The 26,379-nt window shown below is 40.0% G+C and overlaps 1 protein-coding gene across 2 annotated transcripts in view; it reads left to right on the forward strand.

Moving 5' to 3' along the window:
* LOC107097063 (RNA-binding protein Nova-1-like) overlaps positions 1 to 26,232 on the forward strand; it is an 83,499-nt gene extending 57,267 nt beyond the window's left edge. For both annotated transcript variants that reach the window (XM_015394042.1, XM_015394043.1), the window contains 2 exons: positions 387 to 553; positions 20,175 to 26,232. In XM_015394042.1, the coding sequence (XP_015249528.1) occupies positions 387 to 553; positions 20,175 to 21,197 (1,190 nt within the window). In that variant the 3' untranslated portion in view covers positions 21,198 to 26,232. The remainder of the gene's footprint in view (positions 1 to 386; positions 554 to 20,174) is intronic.
* Positions 26,233 to 26,379: the final 147 nt, after the last annotated feature.

Consider the following 26,379-nt stretch of genomic DNA (forward strand, 5'->3'; position numbering starts at 1 on the left):
TTCCTCCACAGCTGCAGCTAGCTGATATAAAATCAATTTGTCCTTTGATAGCTTAACTTGGGAAAACCTTTCATTTAAGATCATTTCTGTGATGAAAGCACAAGGCAAAGATTGATCAAAGTTGGAGAAAAATTATTAGAATCTCTTTAGACTCCCTCTAATCTACAGATTAGGTGGATTAGAAGAACTACAAATCAGTACAGATCTATATTAGCTGTAACATAGTAAAAGTTCAACATTATTGGATTATAGTTGTACGTTTTTCTGTTTATAGTTGTGAAGAAGGAGACAAGTGCCTCATGAAATATGTTTTATTCTTGCTTGTTGCCTTAACCTTTCTTTGTGGACCTTTCCTGACCCGCCTGTGTGTATCTATGTGTTTTCAGGCACGACAGAGCGGGTGTGTCTGATTCAGGGGACGGTGGAGGCCCTGAACGGTGTGCATGACTTTATCGCTGAGAAGGTGAGGGAGATGCCTCAGAGCACCCAGAAGACAGAACCAGTCAGCATCCTGCAGCCTCAGACCACCGTCAACCCGGACCGCGTCAAACAGGTCCGTCTGTTCTGTTTGTCTGTGTTTGTGGCAACAGGGGAAGATTTTTTTAAGGGGACGTCTGATACTTATGCCTTTTTCTTCATTATAATGGATCAAATAAATGTGTTTCATACATTTTGTTAAACCAAATAACAGAAGAAGAGATAAAGTTCTGATTATTATGATAAAGTCTGCAGAATCCCGTTTCTATTGGATTCTGCACAATAATTTGCAGAATACAGTGAAATTATATAATTTTGCACTTAAAAACAAGCTTAATGTACTTTTATTATTGAAGGAGGCTTTTGAATTTACCAACAGACAAAAACAAGAAGCAAAAAATATAAAGAAAACTGGATTTCTAGCCCTTGTCTCATACGGTTTAGTAGGTTTTAAGCATCCCTGTTGAGATGAACAGCTTTTAATTTGAGGATTATATTCTCACAGTTTTACGAGGAGCTTTTAGGAGCCCTCTTAAATGTTTTACCATAAACCCTAAGAGGCAACACAGGAACAGTGACGTAGGTGTTTGCTCCATGTGACTGTGGCTTAAAAAAAAAAAAAAAAGGAAAAACCTTCTGTCATTGGAACACTTAATGAGGAACAAATTCGGAGGAAATTCCATGATTGCAAGCAGACTTGTAAGGATATAAATGAGGGAAAGATGATGAAATGAATAATGACGTGAAAGAAGGAGAAAGATGAGACAGAGAGGAAAAAAGGATGTCGACTGAGAGGAGGAAGATGAGATTCATTCAGACAGGATGTTGTGTTGGAGGTGCGAACATGTAAACTGGACGTGTCGCATGAACTGCACACAGAAGGGACACAGGCCAGGCCAGAAACCTGAACATCCTGCAGGAAATGGTTCCACTCCAGAGGAAGTGTTTGGGTTGCTCTCCAACACACAAAGTAGTGCATGAAATGTTTGAGTTAGTTGATGTCAGAATGTTAAAGTTGAGTGCGCTTCATATTTATGCAGCTTTATGAAATAAAGAAGCATGTATCTGAAAATATATACAAAGATTATAAATATTGAATTGGTTTTAGTGACAATCAACGTTTTTTCGTTTCGTTTCACCGTGTTTTTTTCAATACATTTAATTCAGGGAGAAATAAAATCTAGAAATTCCCCATCAAACCATTAAAGCTCAGCTTACAATTTGACTTTTTGTCTTTAAGATTACAAAGGTGAGAATGAAAAGATTTATTTTCCATATCTTATGTAATTAGAAATACATTTCAAATGTTTTAAATCTGGTATTTCTGACCAGTGGGTGAACTGAGTACTTAAGGATTTACAGTCGTAATTATATTTCATCATATTTATTATAAAAGACTTTGCATTTGGTTGCCTTTATAACCAGTGAGGTGGAATTTTGCTGTAAAAGGATTTATTATGGGCTGCAGGATGGTGCAGCTGTAAGCGCTTTGGCAGAAAGAGGGTCAAGCTGCATGAGTTGGTTTCTGTAGTTCCAGCTTCTGGCATCCAAACCCTGACCGTTAGCTTGGCGCTTTAACTTCCTTGGCGTGTCTGTGAGCATTCCTAGCTGTATTACCTGTGGTGGTCTGGTGATCAGTTCTGAGCTTAACCCTCCTCTCTTCCATTAACCTCTGGACCGCAACCATGCTCCAGACCTGACAAGGGTACAGTGGGGTATAGATAGAAGGTTTGTCATGTTGTTTAACAATGTTTTCTTATTTAATTTAGGTTCTACTGAACTCTGAATATTAAAAGTCAATCAGTAGAATTAGATATCTGGAAGATTATTCCAGAAAAAAAAAAAAAAATCTCAGCTTCTCAGAAATTTGGTATTGATAACTCCCCTCTTGTCTTTTAGAGTTTAAATTCCCTTTTAATTCAAAGTCTTTAAGTGGCTCAAACTCAAACATCAAGATAGAAGGAAGTGGACACAGTTAAGCCTTAAAAAAAAAATAGAATTCTCAGCTTTCTAACCTTTGTGAAAACACACCAGCTTTTTTTTCATGTTTCTACTGAGGTTCTGATGATTTCTTCTTAATGGCAGCTCCAAGTCTTCAAGTTTGGAAAGCCGGAAAGCCTCCTTTCCATCACCCTCATCTGCAGACTCAGGACTTCCAACAAAAAATGACTTTAGACCTAAATCTGTCTGAGGTGTGAAAGAAAAAAAAACTTTACTGCATCATTCTTGTCATTTTCGCAACAAAATGATCCACTTTGGTTAAATCAAAGCTATCTTTATTTCTTTATTGAAATATATTTAAAAATAATAATTACAGCCTGCGTTTTTCAAGTTGTTTTTTAAACTTAAACTGAAAAATAAAAAATAAAACAACAAATAGAATAGAATAAACAGTGTTACATCTGGAAGAAATAATAACATTTTAATTGCAATTGTTCACCACCATTTCACTGTCAAACTACTAACATGGCAGCTGTCATAGAAGCAACACTGTAGCTTGGTTTATTTCTTATCTCTCTTTCTCCAAACATGTGCACCCTGTATGTAATCTGCTGTGTGACCTGCATTCATACAATATACACTTTAGTATCCTGCATGTGCAGCATAGGATGCAATGACGGTACACTAGCGAGCATGCTCTGTGTTTATGGAAGTAAACATGGATGGTAGCGCTGGAGCCCATCTTGGGATGTTTCATCACTTTTTCAACCAGAGCTTTTAGATAAAAAAAAAAATCTTTTCAAGAAGATAAAAAAAAAAGACTGCTGTCCACATCACCGTCCGCCATGGTTGTTGATGCTCTTCTGTCTTCCGCTTAGCAGGACGCAGAAGTGTGACCTTTGTGACGTCCAGGTGGGATGAATGGCCATTTAAAACTAGAAAAGCACTCAGAGAGCACTTCTCCTTTCTCCTGACATATCGTGACTTCCACCTCAAGTAAATATCTGTATTCACAGAATCTTCCTGGAATTCACAGATGGTGATCCGGATCATCACCAACATTTAATAGGTTGTTAATTGGACTGAGGTCCACATTTTGAAAAATCTGATCTGTGTTGTTTAGACTGTCATGAAAAGATAAGGTATGGGTCAAAAAAGGGCAAATAAACAGATTTGGGTCTCTTCATGCTGCCTTAAGGGCTGGTTATAGTCCCTCAGCAGTGTGTCGCAGTGAGCTTGTCGCAGGTATGAGGCAGATTTTTTAATTTATGCCAAATTTTGAAGCGAATGTTATTACACGCCACAATGCATGAAGGATAATCACGAAGTAGCTGTGGGTCTAGATAGGTGGTAAGGAAGGGAAAAAATGCAAGGGTCAAGTTTGTGAGATAACGGAGGGACATGAGGGTGAAAAAGAGCGGGGATCCAGGTGGAAAAAGGGTCCCAGCGTTCTCGCACACCTCATTCTTCTCAAGTCATTTTCCACAATGGCGGCCATACAAACAAAACAAGCTGGTAAGGTAGCAAACAGGAAATACGCATAGAGTAGAGCGTAGATTTGACCAATCAGAGGCCTCCTGTCTGCGGTTACCTACAATTTTGAAGAGGTGCACCTGAGTGTCTGCAGAAGGGAGACCTGGTTTCTGAGTATAAATCAGTCTTTAGTGAGGCCATTGATCATAATCCTGGACTGTGAAAATGATTTACATCATTCTCTCTACAAATTTGCTGACATTGATTATTTACGTTTGGGATTGTTTCACGCTACTCGACTGAACAAAGCATTCAATTGTTGAAAGAAAGCTGAAGCCAAAATCCTAACACTGTGGAGGCCTAAATAATTAGGCGGAAAAGTGAGTCAATATCAATAGAGGTAAAACACAGAGTTCCTGCATGCTGATCTCTCTACTGAGCTGCAGATTTGACATCCTGAAGCGCTTTATTTCCCCCCATGTACCTAATTTCTGGATATTGAGATCATACATGGAGCAGAAAAAAATCTGCCATTCCTCTGCAGAAACTCACATAAAGATTATACCAAGAGAAAGTGGGTTTTTCAAACGATTCAAAGGTTATTCTTTTTAAAAAGACATTAATAAAGGTTTTGCTGTATAGGGATTCAACCACATAAATGCAGTCAACAAAATAAGAAATCATATTTTCTGCATAAAATGTAAACATTTTTATTAAGAAAACCTTTTATCCTCCCAGCATTGATCCAATCACCACTTCTCTGGGTTCTGATCTCTGACTGCTGAGTTTTTAACAAGCTGCAAAAATCTCTGCAGTTAATGTCTTGAAGACTAAAGAGCACAGTAGTTTCTGACCGGGTCTACTAAATTCAGTTTTCATGTCAGGCATTGATTCATTGTGTCTTCTATTGGAGAAAAACTATTACTACATTTACATAGTCAGAGATGAAGAAAGTTAAAGTTGCCTGCATTTGCTGGTTGTACTTCGAAGCTCGAGAGCTTATTAAATCACCTCATTCATGTCGAGAAGAGCATAATAACCGGAGAGACATTAAGTGTGTGCACAGCTGAGCGTAATTACTGCGACATTTGGTGAGTTTAATTCTGACATCAAGGGGAAGGCCTGGCACATAGCTGGAGGTCAGGACGGAGGTCAGGCCTCTCCACGGGTCATTCCTGCGCTTCCAAACCACAACGCTGCTTCCTGTTTCCAAGCAACCGCTGATGATTACAGGAGATGTCTCGTTTGAGCATAAAAATATTGCAGTACACGATTTGCAGGGTGTTTGCACAGGTTACACAAATGAGACACGATGTGTTAATTAAGCGTGCTTTAGTGCTGGTGGGTGGATTTCGTTACCATCAGTCCGACCTGTAGTACACTGCATCCTCCGTTCAAGGTGAATTATTATAAAGTCCTTTTTTTTCATCTTTTTTTTTAGCAGAATATGTAAACAGTATTTTCATGTTGCATATAAACCCTGAGTGTTGGAGCCTGAGGACGACTGGCAGCTGAGTAATCCGGTTCTGGATGATTTGAGAAGCCGCAGGGAGACAGGCAGGCTAATAGCTGCTGATATTTAGACTCTTATAATAGAGGGCGAATCCCCCTGTTGCTCTTTAGGCTATTTATACCATGTCAGAGAGGCAACTAAATGGGTTTGTGCAGCATCTGATGACACAGATGCTCACAGAGAAAGAAACACCCCCACACCAAAATAACTCTTAAACGCTGCCGGACGCCGAGGTTTTCCAAGATCGCTGGACCAGAAGTACCTCAAACCTTAAAATAAATGAGAAAAAAAAGTCTGAAACATGGAGGAATGCAGAGATTTTACTGCTTTATTAAAGTTGTGCTGAATTAAAAGCAGAGCATGGATGAGTACCCTCACAGCACTTTTCTTCTCAGACTTATCATACTGAGCCAGACTTCTTTTTAAAGCCCTGCTGACAACACAGCTTCTGTTTGATCTGATGAATGGATCTCAGAAGCAAACGTTTATGTTGATACTCATGCCCCGGTTCGACATCTGCGCCTCTGACAGATGAATGTGAGCCCGCTGCGGCCTAAACCGCTGATTGTCTACTGTTACAGTTGTGGATAAAATGTCGTCTTCCCGTTCCTTGTTGCGCAGAGCGCGGCTGTTGTGGCATGTGGTGCAGGAAGCTCTGGTGAACTCACAGGACTGTCAGAGGGGGGCAAAAACTGGAGCAGAGAAACAAAAGATAAGAGAAGACAGTGTGTGTGTTGAGGAAAAGGGGGAGCAATAGGTAGGGAGTAAAAGCAGAAAGCGTTGGAGACGATGACATCAAGATAGATGGGTAGAGGACAAGCAGAGGCGGAAAGCGGAGGAGAGTGGGTGGCTGAAAGCTTAACGCCGAGCTGAACTCTTGTTAGCCGACAGCTGCAGAGTGACGGCGGGCTTCAGTGGAAGAAGCAGCTGCTGATAGGAAGAAAAACAGAGCAGCAACGACACCAACAGACGACACGCCACGCTTCAAGGCCACGTAACAGGACAGGAGAGGATTTATGAGCCGCAGAAATTCCTTTGGTGGCTGCGAAGAGGTCGGGGATGAAATGATGCGGAGAAGAATTTATGGAAAGATAGTTTTACTTTATTGTTTAAAGTTTGCACCAAACTATATTTCTAATAATCTCTATCTGTTACTTGCTAAATATGTAGACTAAATTCAAAGAGTTGAAATGCTCAAAGAACTCATGTTGTAAATAAATCATTTAGATCTTAGGAATCCCCTTTAAATTCTTTCTGCTCATTACATTGTGGGTAGATTTTTTTTATAAGTTTGTGTCATGCAGTTCCAAGATTTTTTTTTTTTTTTTCAATATGGAGGGAAGCAGGGGAAGGAACAAAAACTGAAAATACTAGAAGGGAAGGAAATCTAAATTAGAAGTCTAAAAAAAACCCATAAATAACAGCGTTCCCACATTATGTCATTTCCTACCGACATGTACCTCCTGGAAACAAGACATTAGAAACAATGGAATCTTAACTGTTTTAATTTATTCTCAAATAAATAAACCACGAACATGCTTAACTTTTGTGTATGGATAGAGTTGATTGTTTTATAATTGATTTAGGCTATTAAATCCTTTAAATCCTCATTTAGGTCCTGATCCTCCTTTGAACCACGATCAGGATCTGACCAAACCAGGATTATTATGTCTTTAGAACATGGCTGTATAGGTTCACATACAGTATCGAACTCACATTATTGCATATATTTGCAATAAAAATGGTAAATATTAATAAATCTTCAATACATTTACCCAAACAACCAAAAACTAGAAACACAAAGATGTTGCCAAGGATTGTGCAAAGGTGCTGCAAGCAGAAACGCAAAGCACACATGAAAAATGCTATGAAGAAAAAAGGAAAAACACTGCAGAAGAGAAAAATCACAATTACAGAAAATAGAGAGCAGAGGAGTGTAAAAATGTTGCAAATACATAGATAAACACATAAATGATGTTATTACACAAAACACATGGGAGAGAACTCTTAGTAAAGACATAAACTGGATGCTCAGAGAGATTAAATGCCTAAAAAAGATTCACAGGAAAACATACCTTTCTTTTTTCCCTCTAATTGTGCTCTGGGACGGTTTCCATCTCATACCTTTGCTAAGGGTCTGGTCCATTATGAATTGATGAATCTCCTCCAGGTGGTCTGAACAACTTCAGTTATGCAAAACTAGTTGCTGCTGTTCTTAACTTCCAGCTGTTTTTAATACTGGCAGCATTTTTCCTTTGCATGTGTTTTGGTGTTAGTCTGCTTTTTTGTTTGCAGACCTTTATGTATTTTCTGCATGTTGATGTATTTGTAGTACAATTGCATCCAACAATAACCTGACTCCGCCAGATGGATTTGCTTCGCATGTCCATTTGGAAACCTTCAGTTGAAGTAATTTTGGGAAGGGGCGAAAATACTGGTTAGCTGATTGGCTTATGTTGGTGATAGATGGGCCAAATAAACCAATCAGATCAACGAAGCATATGACGTACTAACAGAGCGACGACGGAGAAGAGCCAATTGATAGATCAAACTCTGGCCGAAACCAGTCGGGAGAAGAGCAAAAACATCTTTTCCTCTGAGAAAAGCCTCCAGAGCAGTGTTTTGCGCTTCTTTCAGTGAAGAAGTACTCTGTAATTCCGATAAAAATTGCTCGATAGCCACGCTAACGCTAGTTTCATCGGCTGAAGCCGCCATGTTCTTTAGACTGAACTGTCGCGCTTCTCGTTGCGTCACACCTCAACCCGCCCCAAAGCCAACACTGATTGGACGTTCGTTTGGTGAACGGCTCCAAATTTTCTTCAACGGAGAGTCTCCAGACTGATCTGCGAGTGAAACCTTGAAAGCTCGCGAGATCAGGATGGTCTCACGAGGCTAATCCAACAACACTTGGCTTGGTGATTTTTTTTTTTTTTTTAATTAGAGAGGAAGATATCCTTTTTCTGGGTGTATTATCAAAATAATCCTGGTGATATATTCTGCGATATGTGCTTGTCCCCATTTTCACTCACCGGTGGTGAGTCTGACATAGTGGAAAAATTGCGAATCTTCTTTTAGAAAGTAAGCGTGTCTGAGAGATGCAAACAGAAACTTTTAAACAGAGCGTGCACGAGGTGAAAAGGGCTAGTGCATGCTCTTGCACGCTGTTAATAGGAGGTATTCCCTCTTGGGAGCGGGTACAGGGTTGTGCATGTGCATTTGTTTTTTTTTGTGAAAAAAAACTCCAAGATACCTTTAAGTAGAGCAATTTCTTTTCCAGCAAGGGTTCTGTTAACATGTCTTTAATGTGGCTTTTTTGATACTATTACTTATATTTGTTTTGTGGACAAGAACAGACATCAGTATAAATGCATAAACATGGAAATAAAATGAATGCAGCCATACATACAAAAATTAAATGGACCGTTGATCTTTGAAAAATATAATGAAATAGTTTATATGAGGCTCCATAAAGTAAGGTCAAGTAGGAAAATACACATACGTTTGGACCTTTTTGGGAGGAAAACTGCAGCCAGGAGCTTTGGACATTTTCCAAAACCGTACGGTTTTAATGCACTCCTGAGGGCCACCCTATGCTCAGCATAGGGTAGCAAAATCTATCCATTAAACCTGATTATATTTTCAGGCTCCTGCTTTTGACCGTTTCAGAATATCAGTGGATTTTTATTAGGACATTTCTTCCAAGACATTTTACTGCCAGTTGGAGCTGGAGCTGACCACCAATCAAATACTCCAAAAGTTAGTCAGTGTGGGTGGGATTTTTGCTCCAGGACGGACATGAACTGTGATCTAAAACTTAAGAGTTTACAACAAACACACAGCATAGTGTTTGGAAGGCAACCATCATGTAAAAGAAAACAAACAGTAGAATCATGGTGGGAAATGATGATTATACTAAAGTCCTACACTTTTTTTTTAATTCTCAATTATAAAGTATTTATTTTAAGCACCAATTGTTTATGACTGGATTAAGATGACTGGTTTTATCCGAACCTTGCAAGTTCTGTCCATTGAACAAATCTTTAACATCACTGATTGTTGCAAAAGGTTAGAGACGTCCGCAGGCCCAGTATGATCTGGTCACATGGAAGCAGCAGCGGCTGAGCGAGTGAAACACTGTTGCTCCAGGCTTCAGGTTCGAAAAGCAACCTGGGATCAGCTGAAATCAGCCTGGGAGTTCGATATTATGTGATTCAGGGGATATTTTTTAGCCACTAGAGTCTTTTGTTCAGACTGAAAGCTTTGTGTAACTTTAATGGCTGCCCATTTGCTTATATCCAGCCACTTCCTGTGGCCGTTTCCTTTAACCTTTCACCTCCTGTGTGGACACCTGTTTCCTGCTTCCTGTTATTGTTGCCCTACACAGGAAGTTTGACATTTTGGAACAACAGAGTAGGGCTCATTTTCGAGAGAATTATCATTCAGAAAACACTGAACATTGCTGATTAAAATGTTCCTTTAATCCAACTGAAGAAACGGGGCTGAATCAGATGAAAGCAGGCCGAGTCGACAGATGTGATCTGGGAGTTTTAGTCTTACATACTCACAACTCCTCCTTTTAAACATGATGCCGGAGACCAAACCACATTTAGAAACTGATGAATGGAGTAAAGATGGCCACATAGTACTATCCATTTTATACTGCAGAAGTCAGTATGTTTACATTTAAAGAACTGATATAAGTAGACACACATGGAAACATGATCACCTGTGCTTTCAGTTGTCTCTGCTGAGTCATAAAGTAAAGATACGGTTTTGCTTTCCCGTTGTTTTCCATAACGTTTTATTCCTCCCTTTCCTTTCATCACTCCTAAAATTTACAGCCTTTTCCAAAAATGCTCAGTCAGCGAAACTGCACTCTCTGTCTATCTCTGTGTGCCACTTATCTCAGAGGAAAGAGTTTCTGCATTTCATTATAGCTGCTCCCCTATCTCATATTTCATAGCACTGAGAACACATATGAACCTCAGACAAACTGCAGCAGACTTTTTATGTCATTCTTCCTATTTTTCTCCCTCTTTTGGAAAGGTAAAGCAATGATTATGCAGGACAGGTCAGGGAAAAACGAAAGAGGCTCTCTCTGCTTCTATGGGATTTAAGAAGGAAGGCTGTAGCCAGAGGCAGTTTATGGAGCCCAGTTGATGAATTGATCATCGTCTGTCTGAGAACCTTTATAAATCAGGGGGTTTCTAGAAGTTTGCTGGTTGTAGGGAAGCAGGTAAAAGGTTCAGATGAAAAGACATCAACAAAGAAATTAGGGAAACATAGAAGCCTTTCAATCTGAGAAAGATTTTTAAGACTAATTCCACATCTATTAAAGCCAATCATTCTATGAGAAACTAATCATAAGTGGAAAACATGTAAGTTAGCTCAACTCTTGACATCCCAAAGCACTCAGCCACTTTTTAAAGTTTGTATTGCTCAGCCAAACTGTTAAACAATGATGTATTCGGTCGCATTATAGCTATAATAAATTACTGCATGTTTACATCAAACCCACCATCAAGGATGGCAGTGATGATTTATTTGGACTCGCTCTGCAGTCTTCTTCATACCAACATATTCTAAAATCAAACATCTGTTAGACAACTGAAGCTTGGCGTAAACTGGCTCATGAACAGGGCAACGAACCCAAACTCAGCAGAAAATCTACCACAGACTGCCTGTAAAATAAAATAAAATAAACAAAGGTTTAAATGGCCAAGTCAAAGTCCAGATGTTGACCTGGTTGAAATGCTGCAGGGAACAACCTCTAGCATCATTGTATCCATGTCCAGTTGTAACATTATTGTGCAAATGAACACAATTAGATATGTTAAAACTGATATTGATGATACAGAATCTAAAAAGCCATCACATTCTAAAGGATGACCTCTAATGTGTGGACAGGAGAGATTATAGGAAGGATGTAACCATGATAGGAGAACTAATGATCGAACACAGACGCGTCTGCTTCTTTTTTATTACCTGTGAATATTGTTGCACTTCTGTGTTTATCCCTTTGCTTTTATATACATCAGACAGTAACCGTAATCACAGCAGGTGTCAGCCTTTCTAATTAGTTTAGTGAGGTTCTCTGTTTGATGCGTAACTTTCCATGGAATTCTATAAAAAACGCTTTCTTTTTCTACCTCATGCAATGAAGTCTCCTGCAAACTTTGTTTACTTGCCCTCAAGCAAGTGAACTGAGAATCACTATTGGAAGCTCTTTTAATTACGCAGACATGAAGACAAAAGGAAATGATGGAATTTTTATGTTACGGTGTTTAGTTGCTAGAAGTCTACTTATCAAACAAGGTCAGCAGATTTAAAATTAATGGTCCTACATCCCTTCCTTATTTAATGCCCAAACCCCCATGTAGAGTTTAAAAGCCTAAAAATAATCCTTCTTTTCTTGCTTTCCAGGACAGATCACAGTCATCTGCCGTACAGGCATTCCTTTCCTCCTACTGTCTAAATCATCTTAAGATCTGGCTCTTCTCTGATGATTTCTTTTCTTCGGCTAATGCCACAACTTTTCTAAAGGGTTTGGGGAGTCAACCCTTGCAGAAATGAGTCCTAGCCTTGATAGAACCAACTCCTGTCTATATTTGACGTTGACATGGATTGTTATTCTGATGGATGAACCAGTGATTAATTTTTCCTTTTTGTTCCCACAGAATTTTGATCTTTTTTTTTTTTTGTTCTTGGTTGGTTGGTCATCTGACCCATAGCATCACAGATCCTCTACCATGCTTAACATGAGGTGCTATTTCAAATCCCCTATTTATATTTGACAAGAAAAAACATTTCTAATTACTGTATATAATTTCATAGAATCTGCATTTTTACCATATCTTATTATATCCAGGTTTGCATTTATCATTACCTTTTAAGAAAATACAAGTATTATAAAACAAAAGTAATTCATTACCAATTAAGTGCAGACATTTGAAGTCATTTGACAGTGTTTTTCTGACAGCTTTTAAGGAGCAAGTTTGGTGGAATATTTGCCTTTGGTCATTTCAGTTCTCCAAAATGTCAACAAAACTTGTATTCCTGACTTTTGGGAACTTTTTAAATCTATTTTTGCTCTTTTTACCTAAGATTTAAACAAGTTGCATAAATTGATAACGTATCTCAGGCTGTGTCTGATCGCCTCCTCTAACCCCGTTTTTGCTCATTCACTTTATAGAGCAGGGACTACATAGTGGATTTTATAGTGAACTCAGTTAACTGACCGTTCAGACAGATGATCACTACTTTTCATTCCCTGTTGGTCACGTGACTCCGCCTCCCCGCACGGTGCCTGCTCCATCTTCGTTATTTGTCGCCGCTGTTGCCTAGCCACCGCTGTCACAACAAATCCCATGCTGCTTTGAGAGGTCACCCCGCAGGCATTCTGGGATAGATCTGCTCGTCTAGTGACCATAGCGTTCATAATTTTTCAAGGTGCATTGTTGGAAATTTTACAGTACACTGCTTTTTATCCACTAGACCAGTGGTCTTCAACGTTTTACAGGCCAACGACAACCAAACTGATAGAAAGATGGAGCGGGGACCCCCTAATTATATATCTATAGTCACTCTATTACAGATGGAGTCATCTAATGAAAGAAAATGGCGTTACCACTATATAGTGCCATATATAGTGATTAGGGCGGACATTAAGACACAACCTCAGACTTATGTACCCCACAAGGGACAAATAGAGATTATAAAACACACAGACACAAATATATTTATATAATTTATATATATAGTGTGGGTGAATGTGTCTTTCATCATGATTCAATGTTGATCTGTCCCAGTCAGTCATTGTAGCCTGTCTCCTCTGTCATCTTTTTATTTTTAGCTCTGTTTTGGGGGCTGGGGGTTTTCTGTCCTCCTGGATGATTGAAAATGAAGGACACCTCAGGGAAGAGAGGGGAGACAGAGGGTGAGCAAGGTGGACAAAAAGTGGGGAGAGAGAGAGGCGACTAAGCCTGTGGATCAGTGGGAGGCAGATTAAGCTAAAGTCCCCTGCTTAAGACTTCAAAGTTCAACCTCCTAGAGCTTCAACAGTTGTTCTGCTGCCCTCCAGTCGTTCTCTGTGCTCATGTTGTTGTGTGCAGAGATAACAGACAACATGCAGACATTGTTTACTTAGCTAGCACTGTGCCCTGCATAGGTTTGTCCAAAAGTACAAATAAAGCCAGAGATTCATGTTCAGTATGTCTGCCTCGCCCCCGGGCCGTGTGTTTGTGTTAGCATCCAGAGCTGTATGACCTGGACGGAACGCAACATAAAGCTGGGATGAGAATACGGATCATCATTATCAACATGACAGATCTAAAAATGACTAATCCACAATCTATCATGGAGGAGGTTACCAATATCAGGTTTAGAGTGAGCTGTAGTGATCTATTTCTGAAAGTGGTTTTAAATGGCTTTGGAAGCAGATCATCATTTTTAGTTCCAAGGAGGAAACACGTCCATTAATGCGCTGTTTGATGCAGAGTTATTGCCGTTCTAATTAAAGTCCAATAAAAATACTTTTTTATTGTTTATTGTTGCCACACAACCTCCCACTGAAAATATAAGAAAACAAATAAACATTTAATTTGATTATGTTTGTTCAGTGGGGGCAAATAAAATCTCCCATTAAGGCAGCATTGTTAGAATAGAATAGAACAAAATGAATACAATAGAATTCAACTTTATTGTCATTACACTGTCATAAGTACAAAGTAATGAAATGTAGTTTGCATATATCCAGAAGTGCTTTACAGTATATAAATATTTATTCACATGTGCACAAAGACTATGTATGTATTATATGTGTTACAAACTCGCCATGAAACATTTAATGGCTCCATTTTGTTGTTTTAAAAGGACAACTGTTCTACTGATCCTGTAACATTTCATAATGTTGGAGGACCAGATTTCTAGGTCATCTCTAATGCGTTCTTCACATACATATGATGCATATGACCCATATGTCATATGTATGATGGTAAAATGCTTATAAAGGATCACCTAATATCCAATCTGGATGAATCCATTTGACCATTTTTGACCTTCCTAAACCTCCAGCCAGCTAAATCTGAACCTGTTCCAAGTTTCAAACTCATATCCTTCCTCATTTGCCCTCAACATTGATTTAAACTCATCTGCTAAGCCCACATCCCTGCTGAAGTCAACACTTCCCTTATCTCCCCCCTCTGAATCTGTGCCCGACTGGATTCATGCACAGGAGATTGACTCTGAACTATGACCTCAGTCATGCATTCGCCTCAACAGGACGTTCTCATGAGCAGCTGGATGGAAGCCAGAAACACACACCCTGCCCTTTGAAAAAAAGGTTTCACCGAACATATGTAAAAAAGGAGTGAAAATGCAAAGAACAAAAAAAGACAGTTAAGAATCATCCCTGTAGGAAAGAGGCCAACTTTTATTGCTGGAATCCATTAGTGCAGGTTGAGGCAACAGTGTCAGCTAAATATAAAGCCCTTCATGCTGGGAACATGTTGTGTGCGTTAGGTTGATGTCTGAGATAATAAAATCAGGGGGAAAAAAATTAACTACTGCTAATGCGCTGGAAAATTATAGCTATAAATGTTTACAAGATGCCACATGAGGAAGACACTCTGAGATTTCTAAAAGCTGGAATGCTAATGGCTTATAGAAATGTGAAAAGCTTGAAAAAGAGGAGTCAAAACTGGAATATAAAAAGACTGCAATAAGAGGAGACAGAAGCCGGAGTGGAGGTGAAAGGAGAGGTTCATTAGCCGAGAATCAGTTGGATGTAGAAACGGTAGATGTGATCATTAGCACCGAGAGGGATTCAGACACGCCACTGTTTATCCTCCCACCTGTACACCAACACTGTGCGTGCTTCAGAGCGGAGTGCAGAGGATGAAAGGGTTCGTGGATAAAAATCTCTCCCGGCTCTCCCACGGTTTCTCGTTTATTTCATCCCTCATCTTCAATCAGTCCAGACCCTGTTCGTCCTCAAGCAGGAGAAACTGTCTCACTGCTCGCAAACAAACCATATTATGACATTTTACTGCAGGATCACTCTCAAAGATTACATTTGAGGCCAAGAATAATGTTAATAAAATAGAGGTGTTTTCTAACTGTGGCGTTGTACAGTTAAAGCTGCAAAAACACCCAACAAACTGCTTTCACCTACAGGTCAGCTGTTTGTTTCCTGAATTTTAAATACTTTGCACTTCTCAAAACTGCAGTTACTCTTAAACTTTCTCAGAAAAATTTTTTTTTTAATGACATAGAACAGAAAACTAATTTACTAATTACTACTTTCATGCTTATCTACATCATCCAGGTGTGGTTAGGAGTATGCAGGCTGCTTTTGCAAACATTTTGACCTAAAAACTGGATTCACTGGAGAAAACAACACTATTGCTTGTACAGTTTCCAGTCAATCACTGGCTTTGGAGGAATTGCACGCGATTTGGGAATTTTCAAACTCCTGAAAACACATCTTACCAGAAATGAACAGATCCATTAGCACCGATACAGAAATTTTTTAGACCAATGAAATGCAGTGACCTGTATGACATCAACCTGAAGCGGTAGTTTGAAGTAAAAAAAACAACAACATGGCTGTGCTGATTTTAGCTTGAATACCTTCTATTTCTTTTCTGAAAATGACCAAAAGAACCTGAATATGTGTTTTTGTGGATGGGAAAGATGTTTCCTGCTGACCGTATTTTGGTAGGAGTTTGATTTATCTGTTAACTCCGCTAGTTGGGAAACAAAACAAGAATGTGATGCATCACAGCTGCTACTGCTGCTGCGATTGGCTAAAGTCTTGACATGGGAGACAGGTAGTGCTTGATGATTTACCCAATCAGCTCAAAGGCTGTACTGAATGTCCCTCCCTTTTGCAAACACTTTCCACAGGAGCCTTTCCAGATGGATACTGTATAAAAATTTCCTTGCCCCTGCAATATTTCTGAAAATTCATTTATTTTGATAAACATGGCTGAAAACGTTTTTCCCATTTATATGAATCTTCATTAAGTTTTGATGTCTTGTTTATCATATGAGGTTGGTCTACTGGTGATACAAGTAAGTTAAGCAAAACAAATCCTTCTAAAGCCCCTGTCACATCTTGACAATTTAGCCAAGACGTCCCAGAATCTTCTAAAACGCTGGCATATCCTGAACTTGGTATGCATTTTTTCAAGTTTGGGCGTATAAATAGAGTATTCATGAGTCCAGAGCGTATGTCCAACGACAGCAAAACTTATGCCTAAGGAATGACAGCGTAACGCCCATGAAACAAGCCAATGTCCTGAGGGGGGCAGCAATGCCCCCGCTGGAGACAAGGAGATAAGTTATTTATAAGTTATGCACAAGTTACTCATAGGTTTTGGCTAAGCTTATGAGTAACTTACACTTAATGTCAACGATCAAATAACTTACCTGTAACTTATGAGCCACATATGATCATATCCTGGCATATTTCAACACATTTTGAGCATGAGATCTCTTGACGTACTTGCTGTACGTCGACGTGTGCCAGCGTGATTCAGCGTGCTCATAAGTTATACAAAACCGATACATAACTTGTCCAACATATGCCAGCATTTTTGTCAGATTATTCGTATGTCAGGCATAAATCGTTAAGGTGTAACAGGGGCTTAATGCCGCGAGTAGAAGCCACTAGGTGAAGCCCATCCACCGATCCATTTTCTGACACGCTTAATCCCAAGCGGGATCGCGAGGGGTGCTGGTGCCTATCTCCAGATGTCTACAGGCGAGAGGCGGGGTACACCCTGGACAGATCGCCGGTCCATCGCAACCAGCTTAAGTCAATCTTGGCAAAAATAAACGATAATGTAGAAACTTCGCAATCATTGATATATTCAGCTAAATATATGTACTTATTCAGCTAACAGCTGTGGGGTTCATTTTGACCTTTTCATCGATTCCATAAAATCCTTAATAAAACCAAAACTATATGGTTAATTGTCTTTATTTGTATGGTATTAAATAAACTGCTCCAAACAATAATGGAGAATGATGCTCAGAGCCATAAAGAGTGAATGTTGGCTGAGGCTGCTCTGATTGGTTCAAAGAGAGTGTGGGGCCATGTGCTTATCTGCACACTTAAATATTGGATTTCCTCTCAGCTTAAAGGTTCCTAGAAACATGCATTCCTCAAAGCTCAGCAGAAAGTAGCGTTCACACTTTGTTAGCACATTGCTCCTCTTATTAATATGTGCAGCAGATTGTCGCAGAGTCTCTAGTAGCAGAAGGACGTAAGCAGACGTGTTGAACAATCCTCGCTGTGTTTGAGACTCAAAGCAACAGCTAACTGATCAATACAAACTCGTCGCAACTTCCATTCATGCTTTTAGAGAAAAGATAAACCAACAAACAAAACTGTTAATCCCAGAGAGGAGCTCAGACGTCTCCCAAACAAACATCCTCAGGGAAAAGATAATTCTCTGGTATTCAAGCTGAAGCAGCAAGGAGTAAAACTGAGACGCTGCATGAGGGTTTAAATCTCCTCTTGGTATCGACTCCCTCCTGCGCAGCCTTTACTAATTTTCTATTTCTATGTAAATTCAGCCGCTGCCTGAGAGAAAGCTGCAGTGCAGATAATGAGACATGTGAGGCAAAGTGGCAATAGACCTCAGCATCAGGGATGCTGCCACACTTGCATTCTGCAGCTTCCAACTGCAGCAGCAGGACAAGGTGTGAAAGAAATAAAAAAGGGCATCAAATAACAACTAACTAGCATGGTCTTTACATGTTCCTCTGATGAGGATCAGCTATTCTTTTTTCTCATTTATACTTTCATTTGTTATGTCTTATTTGGAATACATTTGCTTTTTTGTAGAACAGGAATCTTAATGATTGCTTATTCTTCCTTAAAGCTGACTTTTTATTTCCATTGCCATCCGCCGCCTCTGTCTGTGCTTATGACTTAATATTAAAAAACATTATTACAAGACATATTTGCTTTTCTATTTTTCAAGGCTGCACTTTTAAAAAGTTGAAATTGTCCAGAGAGCAGTTCCAAACTAAATTTCTTTTTGTTTTGTTTTTTTTACACTTACAAAATGACAAATAAATCTAAGTCTATTGACAGCTATGTTTGGCGGATGTTTGTTAACTGCGGAAAACAGTTTTCTTGTTTTGATGTTGACTTTTGAAACAACTTGAAAGCAGATGCGGCTTCTCATGTTGAGGTGAAATGTTCCTCTGATGCGAGGTCAGGTCTGCAGCAGAGCCCTGCGTCATTACCGGCACACGTCAGCCATGGCGTTCTGCTTCATTCAGACGTCAGAGCTGCACTTGTTTCTGTTCCACATTGAAATTAAAGGTGTTCTGCTTTGATCCACACTCAACAAGTGGTGCTGCATTATTCTCACATGGATTATCGCTATTACCAACTATGAAATATTATAATATTTGTTAATTTATTCATCTAAATCTTGGTAAGTGTTTTTGGGATGTAAAATGAAACCTTTACTAAAATGGAAAAAAAATAAAAATAATTAAGTTAAAACAGGTTTTGTTTTGATTTTGGGGTTCAGTGGTATTTAGTCAGACTAACTCTGCCTGAAAATGTTTCTAAAATATGTTAGATTGTGTGGAGATGATGTTCTATTTGGTTCTGAAGCCTGTGATGGTTTTTTAAAGCATTTTAATTTTCTCACAGTGAAAACTTTTGAATCAATGTTTTGTTAGTTTTTACATTGATGCTGTAAAACAATCCATAATCATCAGTTTTCTACCAAAGACCTGAAGGTTTTAACTCACTTTTTAAAGTGGCAGCCGGAGATTCACCACCACCAATCAAGCTGTCGCTTTTGGTAGATTTTTTACCACTTTAAAACATTTATTTAATTTATTTTTATTTAATATGTTACCGGTATTTACTTTTAAAAAAAGGTAGATCTTAACTTGCAGTTGTAGTCGCTCCTTCAGGCTTGCTGCCAATGCAAATGACACCATCTTCTCCATATATAGATTAATATCTTCACTGTGATGATGTCTAAATAATGCTCTTATTCTCCAGACTCACTGCTCTGAGTATTTCTGCAGCGTAAACCTCGTTCCTTAGCTGAACACAGTTTTACATCTGGACACCTGTCTGATGAGCTCTTGCCAAAAAAAATCCAACAACAAGTATTTACACGTAGAATTTGATTTACAGCACTACATTTGGCCGTGAAAATTGTGTGTTTGCATCTGTGTGTGCCCTGTTCCCTTTCTCTACCCTTTGAATGTGGAAGCTGTGTTTCCATGGCAACGCTGACCCCTGGGAGTCCATGTTATTTTTTTCCACCGAAGTAGCCTCTTTAGCATTCCTCTTTCTACTCTCTCTGTCTCATCCATCCTTCCCTCCCACTCTGTTTACCTCTTTCTACCTCTCCTCCTCTCTCTCTAATTTTCCACCAAAGCAATGAAGAAAAAACACCTTTGCGCAGTTTTTCATTTTCACAGTGTTTTCACATTATTTGCACTCTTTTAAAGAATGCTCCTTTCTTTTTTTACCTCTCGTATATGGCTGAAGATGTTTAATCCTCATTTGTGTGATGGTATTTCTTCTTTTCAAAAGCTGAAATATCACTTTACATTAGTGCAATACTGATGGAAAGCCACAAGGTGGAGACAATCACATTTTTTCAAACAGCCTGATCATGGCTAAAGCAGTGCTAGGCTAAACAGAGACCATATTGCTTCTATCCAATAGCTTCTGATAATGTTTTTTCTTTTTTCCTCCAAACCCCCCCACCCATCCCAACAGGCGAAGCTGATTGTCCCCAACAGTACAGCTGGGCTTATCATTGGTAAAGGCGGCGCTACAGTCAAGGCAGTAATGGAGCAGTCTGGAGCATGGGTCCAACTATCCCAGAAACCTGAGGGGATCAACCTGCAGGAGCGTGTGGTCACCATCAGTGGCGAGCCCGAGCAAAACCGTAAAGCTGTGGAGATCATCATCCAGAAGATTCAGGAAGATCCACAGAGCTCCTCCTGCCTGAACATCTCCTACTCAAACATCACAGGGCCAGTGGCCAACTCTAATCCCACTGGCTCTCCATACGCCAACTCCACCGAGGTAATGCCAGCAGCAGCGGCCGCTGCAGCAGCTACAGCCTCCTCTCTGCTTGGCCAGGCAGGCTTGGCAGGAGTTGGCGCCTTCCCAACCACCATGTCCAGCTTCTCAGGCAACGACTTGCTCGCCATCACCTCCGCTCTCAACACCTTGGCCAGTTACGGTTACAACACCAACTCTCTTGGCCTGGGGCTGAATCCCGCGGCCGCTTCAGGGGTTTTAGCTGCTGTAGCAGCTAATGCCAACCCGGCAGCAGCTGCTGCAGCCAATTTGTTAGCATCATATGCTAGCGATGCATCTACCAGTGCAGCTCATCCCGCCGCAAGTCTTGGAGGCCTCTCTCTGGGATCATTGGCTGCTGCTACGGGAGCCACTAATGGTTACTTGAGTGCAGCATCCCCACTTATGGCGTCGTCTCTTCTGGCGACGGAGAAGATGGCAGAAGGAGCAAAGGAAGTGGTTGAGATTGCCGTCCCAGAAAACCTTGTTGGAGCCATCTTGGGGAAAGGAGGGAAGACACTAGTGGAGTACCAGGAGCTGACCGGAGCCAGGATCCAGATCTCCAAGAAAGGCGAGTTCATCCCAGGAACCCGGAACAGGAAGGTGACCATCACGGGATCCCAGGCTGCCACACAGGCTGCACAGTACCTGATCAGCCAGCGAATCACCTACGAGCAGGGGGTACGCGCCACCAACCCACAGAAGGTGGGCTAAACCTGACAGCCGATGAGAAATGAGGAGGAAAAGAGGAAAAAAAGGAATGGGGGCTTGGGGGAGGAGAGTAAAAAAAAAGTGAAAGGGAGAATGGAAAAAGGAGAGGAGAGAACGAATATTGGAAGGAATCGTTTGCGCCGTTTTCTTCTGCGTGTTTTCAGTATTCTATATTAAAAAAAAAAAGTTTTTTGACTCAAAGCAAAAATGTGCTGAGAAGACGAGGAGGGAGGAGAGCGAGTTCTTACGCTGAAAAACCAAGAAAAAAATTTGTAAAATGTAAATAAGGTTTTATTACTTAACGTCTTGACCTTTTGGGAATTTTTATTGTTTTGTTTTATTGTTTTGTTTTGTTCAGTAAATTAAGCTGTCTGTTTGTGTATTGTGTGGACAGAGCTGAATGCCATTTAGACAGGCAGACTGCCTGAGAGGCTACAGAGTGCGGGGAGGGAGAGAGATTCAGGTATGGTGAGGTGGAGGGTTGGTGTTTACAGGGTACAACCCTCCTGAATCCCACCGGGATCCAAACCTTACCTATCCCTTTCCCTCCAGCCCACAAACTGTACCCTCAAACAGGTTTTTCGTTTTTGTTGGAGGAAATTTGCCCCCCGTCCAGCAGAACCCCACCCCCCACCCCCCTTGCTTCACCCTTCCCCTTTTTAACAGTTTGAAAAAGAACAAGATTGCAAACTTTAGCCAAGTGTGTAAGGAAAGAAATGTCCTCGCATCCGCCCACCTAACTCTGCATATATCTTCGCCTCCCTCATTGGGACAACGGCGAAGGAAAAAGAGGGTGAGGGCACTTCTTTATTTCACATGCACCCTACAACCTGCAGGTGTGTAAAGGCACACACCTTCCTCCAAATGTGGCGCTAGTGTTTCAGCACATCCTGCTGACAAGATGTAGTGCGACGCCTTAACCTGCCAACTCCGGCAAACACACAGGCTCGTCAGCATCTCTATAGTCTCCTATAGTAATAATACTAACGATTATATTGTCTTATTACGACAGGAATTATCACTATTGTCGCTATTTATTAATAATATCGCCCGGATAGAGCGCAGTCTTCTTTTTTAATCTGTGAATTCAGGTTGACATGAATGTAAATGAGACTATTGTTTTGGTTTAAATCTTTTGTTTTCATGTAAGTGGACTGAAGAGGAATAGTAATGTCAAATAGTGTAATATATGTCTTATTTATGTCTAGTAAGGGAGCAGCCCCTGGCAGTAAGATCCTTAGAGCGATATATCCAGTCAAAGAGCAGAACAGGGAATGCACACACTTACCAACACATGCACACACGCATGCACACGCTGAAAGGAAACAATACAATGCCGTATTTGGTGCTACAAAAGGGAATTCATCATATCTTTGGAGCCAGTAAGATTTCTAGTTTAGCAGGAACCACTCCCACCACAGACTGCAGTGCAGCTATAGTAACCCTAAATACCTGTTTATCCTGCTCAGCTACTCCTTCTCATGCTGCGAAATATCACTGCTGTATGTAGCTGTAGTGAAATGTTGCAGGCTACCCTCAGTGCAAAACTGCAACTAAAAACGAATGAAGATGAGCCGTTGATTTTAGACTCAGTCTCGGTTGAACTGCTGCTTTTCAGCCTGTGGTCTTCCAACCCCCCTTAGTTTAACCTCCAAACCACAGACTAGATCAAGATAGAGCACTTAAGATTAACAGCATACTACTGAGAAAACACAACCGTTGAGTAGAAAACGAAAAACACTGAAATGTTACGAGGGAGCGTCATTTGTCTGGGGTACACTGCTAAATCTGCCAGCCTTGCGTGCAGATTTGCTCTTCAAAGGCAGCATGCATATCAGTGAAAGAGATGAATAACCCCACCGATACTCGCCCTTATCAAGGAACCGTCCAACTGCCACAAGGTAAAGAGCAGATTCGAAATTTTCAACACACATCCAGGGAGCAGAGCTCCTTATCGTTTACTGCCCAATGTAGACCCACAAGGCTGCTGAAGATGCTGTTGTTTTATTGTGTTGAATATATTTTGTTTGTGTTGTTTTTTTTTTTTTTTTACAATCGGAGTACACTGAATTTTTTTTTGTCTTAATGCACTGTGAAGCTAGAGAGCAGTTTCCCCGACCTACGAGGTCAGGGATGTGTGCTGCAGATGGCATCATGACTGGCAGGGAAAAAAACAAACAAAAATCCACATATATCAAATATATGTAGAATGCATATGAAGAACTTGATGACAAAGCATGTCGTATCTGAATTCTGAAGGCGTAGGAAGAGACTAGGTCGATGAAGAAGATCAATCAGTTGAGGTTTAGGTCAGCTCCTTTCTCCTTGAGATCAGAGGGCAGGGTGTTGGGGAAGAGTTGGGTTTCCAGCAGCAGGTTAAGAAGACTGGATCAAATTTAATTTTTTTTTAAATGCAGCTCAGTGTTATACATCCAATAGGCTAATCCCTGGAAGAATAAAAGGTCTGAACAAGAGTTCAGACAGAATGTAAAATGCTAATACTGAGGAGGGGGGTGTTTGATTTTTCTTTTACCCAAACAACGAGGTCAGGGAAATTAAACTTCATTTTTTTAGATAAAAAAAAAAAAGAAAAGCAACAATTGGATCCCGAATCAGACATATTGCTATCGAAGGTCATTCTCTGTTGGAGCGCCAGTGAGGGTTTAATCTCCACAACTTGGTAAGGAGGCTTCTTTACTCCCATCTAACACCATCCACTCTCCTCACCCCTCCCACTCGTCCTCAGTTTTCCAGTGCACTCCCATTCTTACACCCCCTTCTCCTCCTAACACATCGCTCCATGGGTGACTATGTCTGGTGTTTTCGATCGATGCATGTCTGCTGCTTGCCCCAGCAAATGCCTCAGATTGAGTCTGTCCTCCTGTGGGCTGCAGAGGACCACCTCTAAGGAGGAAGTGAGAGCTGGCAGGACGCAGTGCAAGAAAACTGTCCACTTTAAATCAACGCATTTTTCTTTGTGACTCTCAAGACAAGTATTGTTAAGTTGGATTCCCATATTGCTAAAACACATATCAAGAGGTAGTATTTGAAGTTTGTCAGGGGTTTGACTGGATTTTGATGGTAAATAGTATTGTAAAAAAGCGCGTAGGTGGAATGTGCGCTCCCATTCTACATCGAACATATACTGTGCTTCATTTGTCAAGCTAAGATAGCTTGTGGAACTTGTTTATTCCGCCGTAGAATCAAGTCACTTTAAGGCATATTTCTAATTTTTAAAAGTCCAAGGCAGATAAATAAAAAAAAAAACATCTGTAAAACTTAAAGGTGAAATATGCAGAAAGCATGCATGCAGCACGGTATAGTATTGTTCAAGAAGGGAAGTGCTTTAACAGTATATAGACCTAAGAAGGCATTGATTAATGTGAGAAGGAGTTATATTTCATATCATTGATCAAACTTTAAAATATTCTTTTAGCTATCTCAACATTAGGAGACTAAAATGAAAATGTGACAAGTACTGGAAGCAATACTCGTTTCGGCATATCGTGTTGTCCCGTCCTCTGTCTGCCGTGTAGGAGCTTTTAGGTTTAGATGTTGGATAGGTTTACTGATGTACATCTCTTTTTTTTTTTATTCGTGGAAATGCTGCTATTTAATAATAACTGATGTACTAAGACGACAAGTTTAAAACATATCGGAACCTGTCCTTTAGCTGGAGCAGCTAGTTTTAGGGGGCAGTGTTAAATACCGCTCTGGTAGATGCTGACAATAAGTTAATTTTGTGCCAAAATATGTCTTGAAGGAGCTAAAACTCTTAACATGTTAAGTCAAAACACTCATTAGCTAAGAAGAGACCTCCTTTTATATTAAGAAAATGTGAAAAGTGCCAAATGAACCATATTTATAGTAAGGGTGAGGTTCCCGTAGACGTTTTTAAGAAATAGACGTAAAGACGAAGCACCTCAATATATCTTTGCGTTAAAGTCCTATTTTGTCCTTCCTGCTCAAGAAGGGGCCGCCATGTCAGTGTTAGCCGATCCTCTGGGAAATGCACTCCCAGAATGCAACAGCACTACAACTCTGGGGCTCGACTGATCAATATAGCGATAGGTTAGCATCATCATGCTAAAGAAAAATGTGACTAAGATAGCATTCTTAAATACAACCTTTTATAGTTACATCAAAAAATAAAATGTATTTTGTGGAAATAGATGTTATCTTTTTTGCACGTCTATATTGCATGATATCAAAGTGAAGCGTGAACAAAAAAAAGGTAAAAAAAAATCTAACAAAAACAAATTAATAAAAAAATAGGCAGTGTGTGTTGTTGATTTTCTGAAACAAATCTCTGCATGTCGATAAGGGTAGAGCATTTTGATATTGTTTCACATGCGTTCAAACTGTTGTTATTCCATGCAGTTGCGTTAAACCTGCCAAATGTCTGTGCTACAGGTTTGATTTTGTCGTTACAAAAGAAAAGCCTTTTTTTTTTTTTGTTTAAATTGACTAAACCTTTGCAGGAGGGATATGAACAAAGCTCTTAAACTATTTTTTTTTCGTTTGCGAGCTCGGAATAAAACATTTTTTAAGTGCACATAAACAAATCTATATATTTCTTAGGATTTAGTGTAAAATCTAGACGGAGATTGTTCACGAATGTTCTCTTCATTTCATTAACTTCACTTTCTTTGACAACTCGTGCTGCAGGAGCTTTTCATGTTTTTCTCTGTGGGTTTTTTTATTCTAACATTACTAACCTGTAGATGCACTCTGTCGTGTGTTTTTTTATACCCCCTCGCTTGATCTCTGGCTTGTCTTGGCATTGATGCATTTGGTTGATCTGGAGCATCTGAACCAACCAGTTAAACCAGTTCAGAAATAATCCAGGTACGCCGAGGTAGAAGGAGATAAAAACCTCCTTTTTGCCACCTGTTTAGGTCTTCCTCTGGTGAAGAACTCAGGAGGGTTTGTGTTTTTACTTGGGATGCACTGATCCGGTCAACGGATCCTAATGATTTTCATATGATCCCCCTTTCAAAGGTTATGGCAGAGATGATTTAGGTTTGATTGGATGCCACAAAACAGAAACCTGGCATTTGCTTCCATAAAAGGCTTGGATTTAGTTGTGGGACAATGTCACATTTTAACAGCATAATCACTAGAATTGCTATCCCAATACGGTATTTATTGGCAGTTATTTTAATACCTACACATGAGTTAGAAT

The sequence above is a fragment of the Cyprinodon variegatus genome, unplaced genomic scaffold (assembly GCF_000732505.1).
Source record: "Cyprinodon variegatus isolate N-32 unplaced genomic scaffold, C_variegatus-1.0 Scaffold668, whole genome shotgun sequence".
NCBI classification, from domain to species: domain Eukaryota; kingdom Metazoa; phylum Chordata; class Actinopteri; order Cyprinodontiformes; family Cyprinodontidae; genus Cyprinodon; species Cyprinodon variegatus.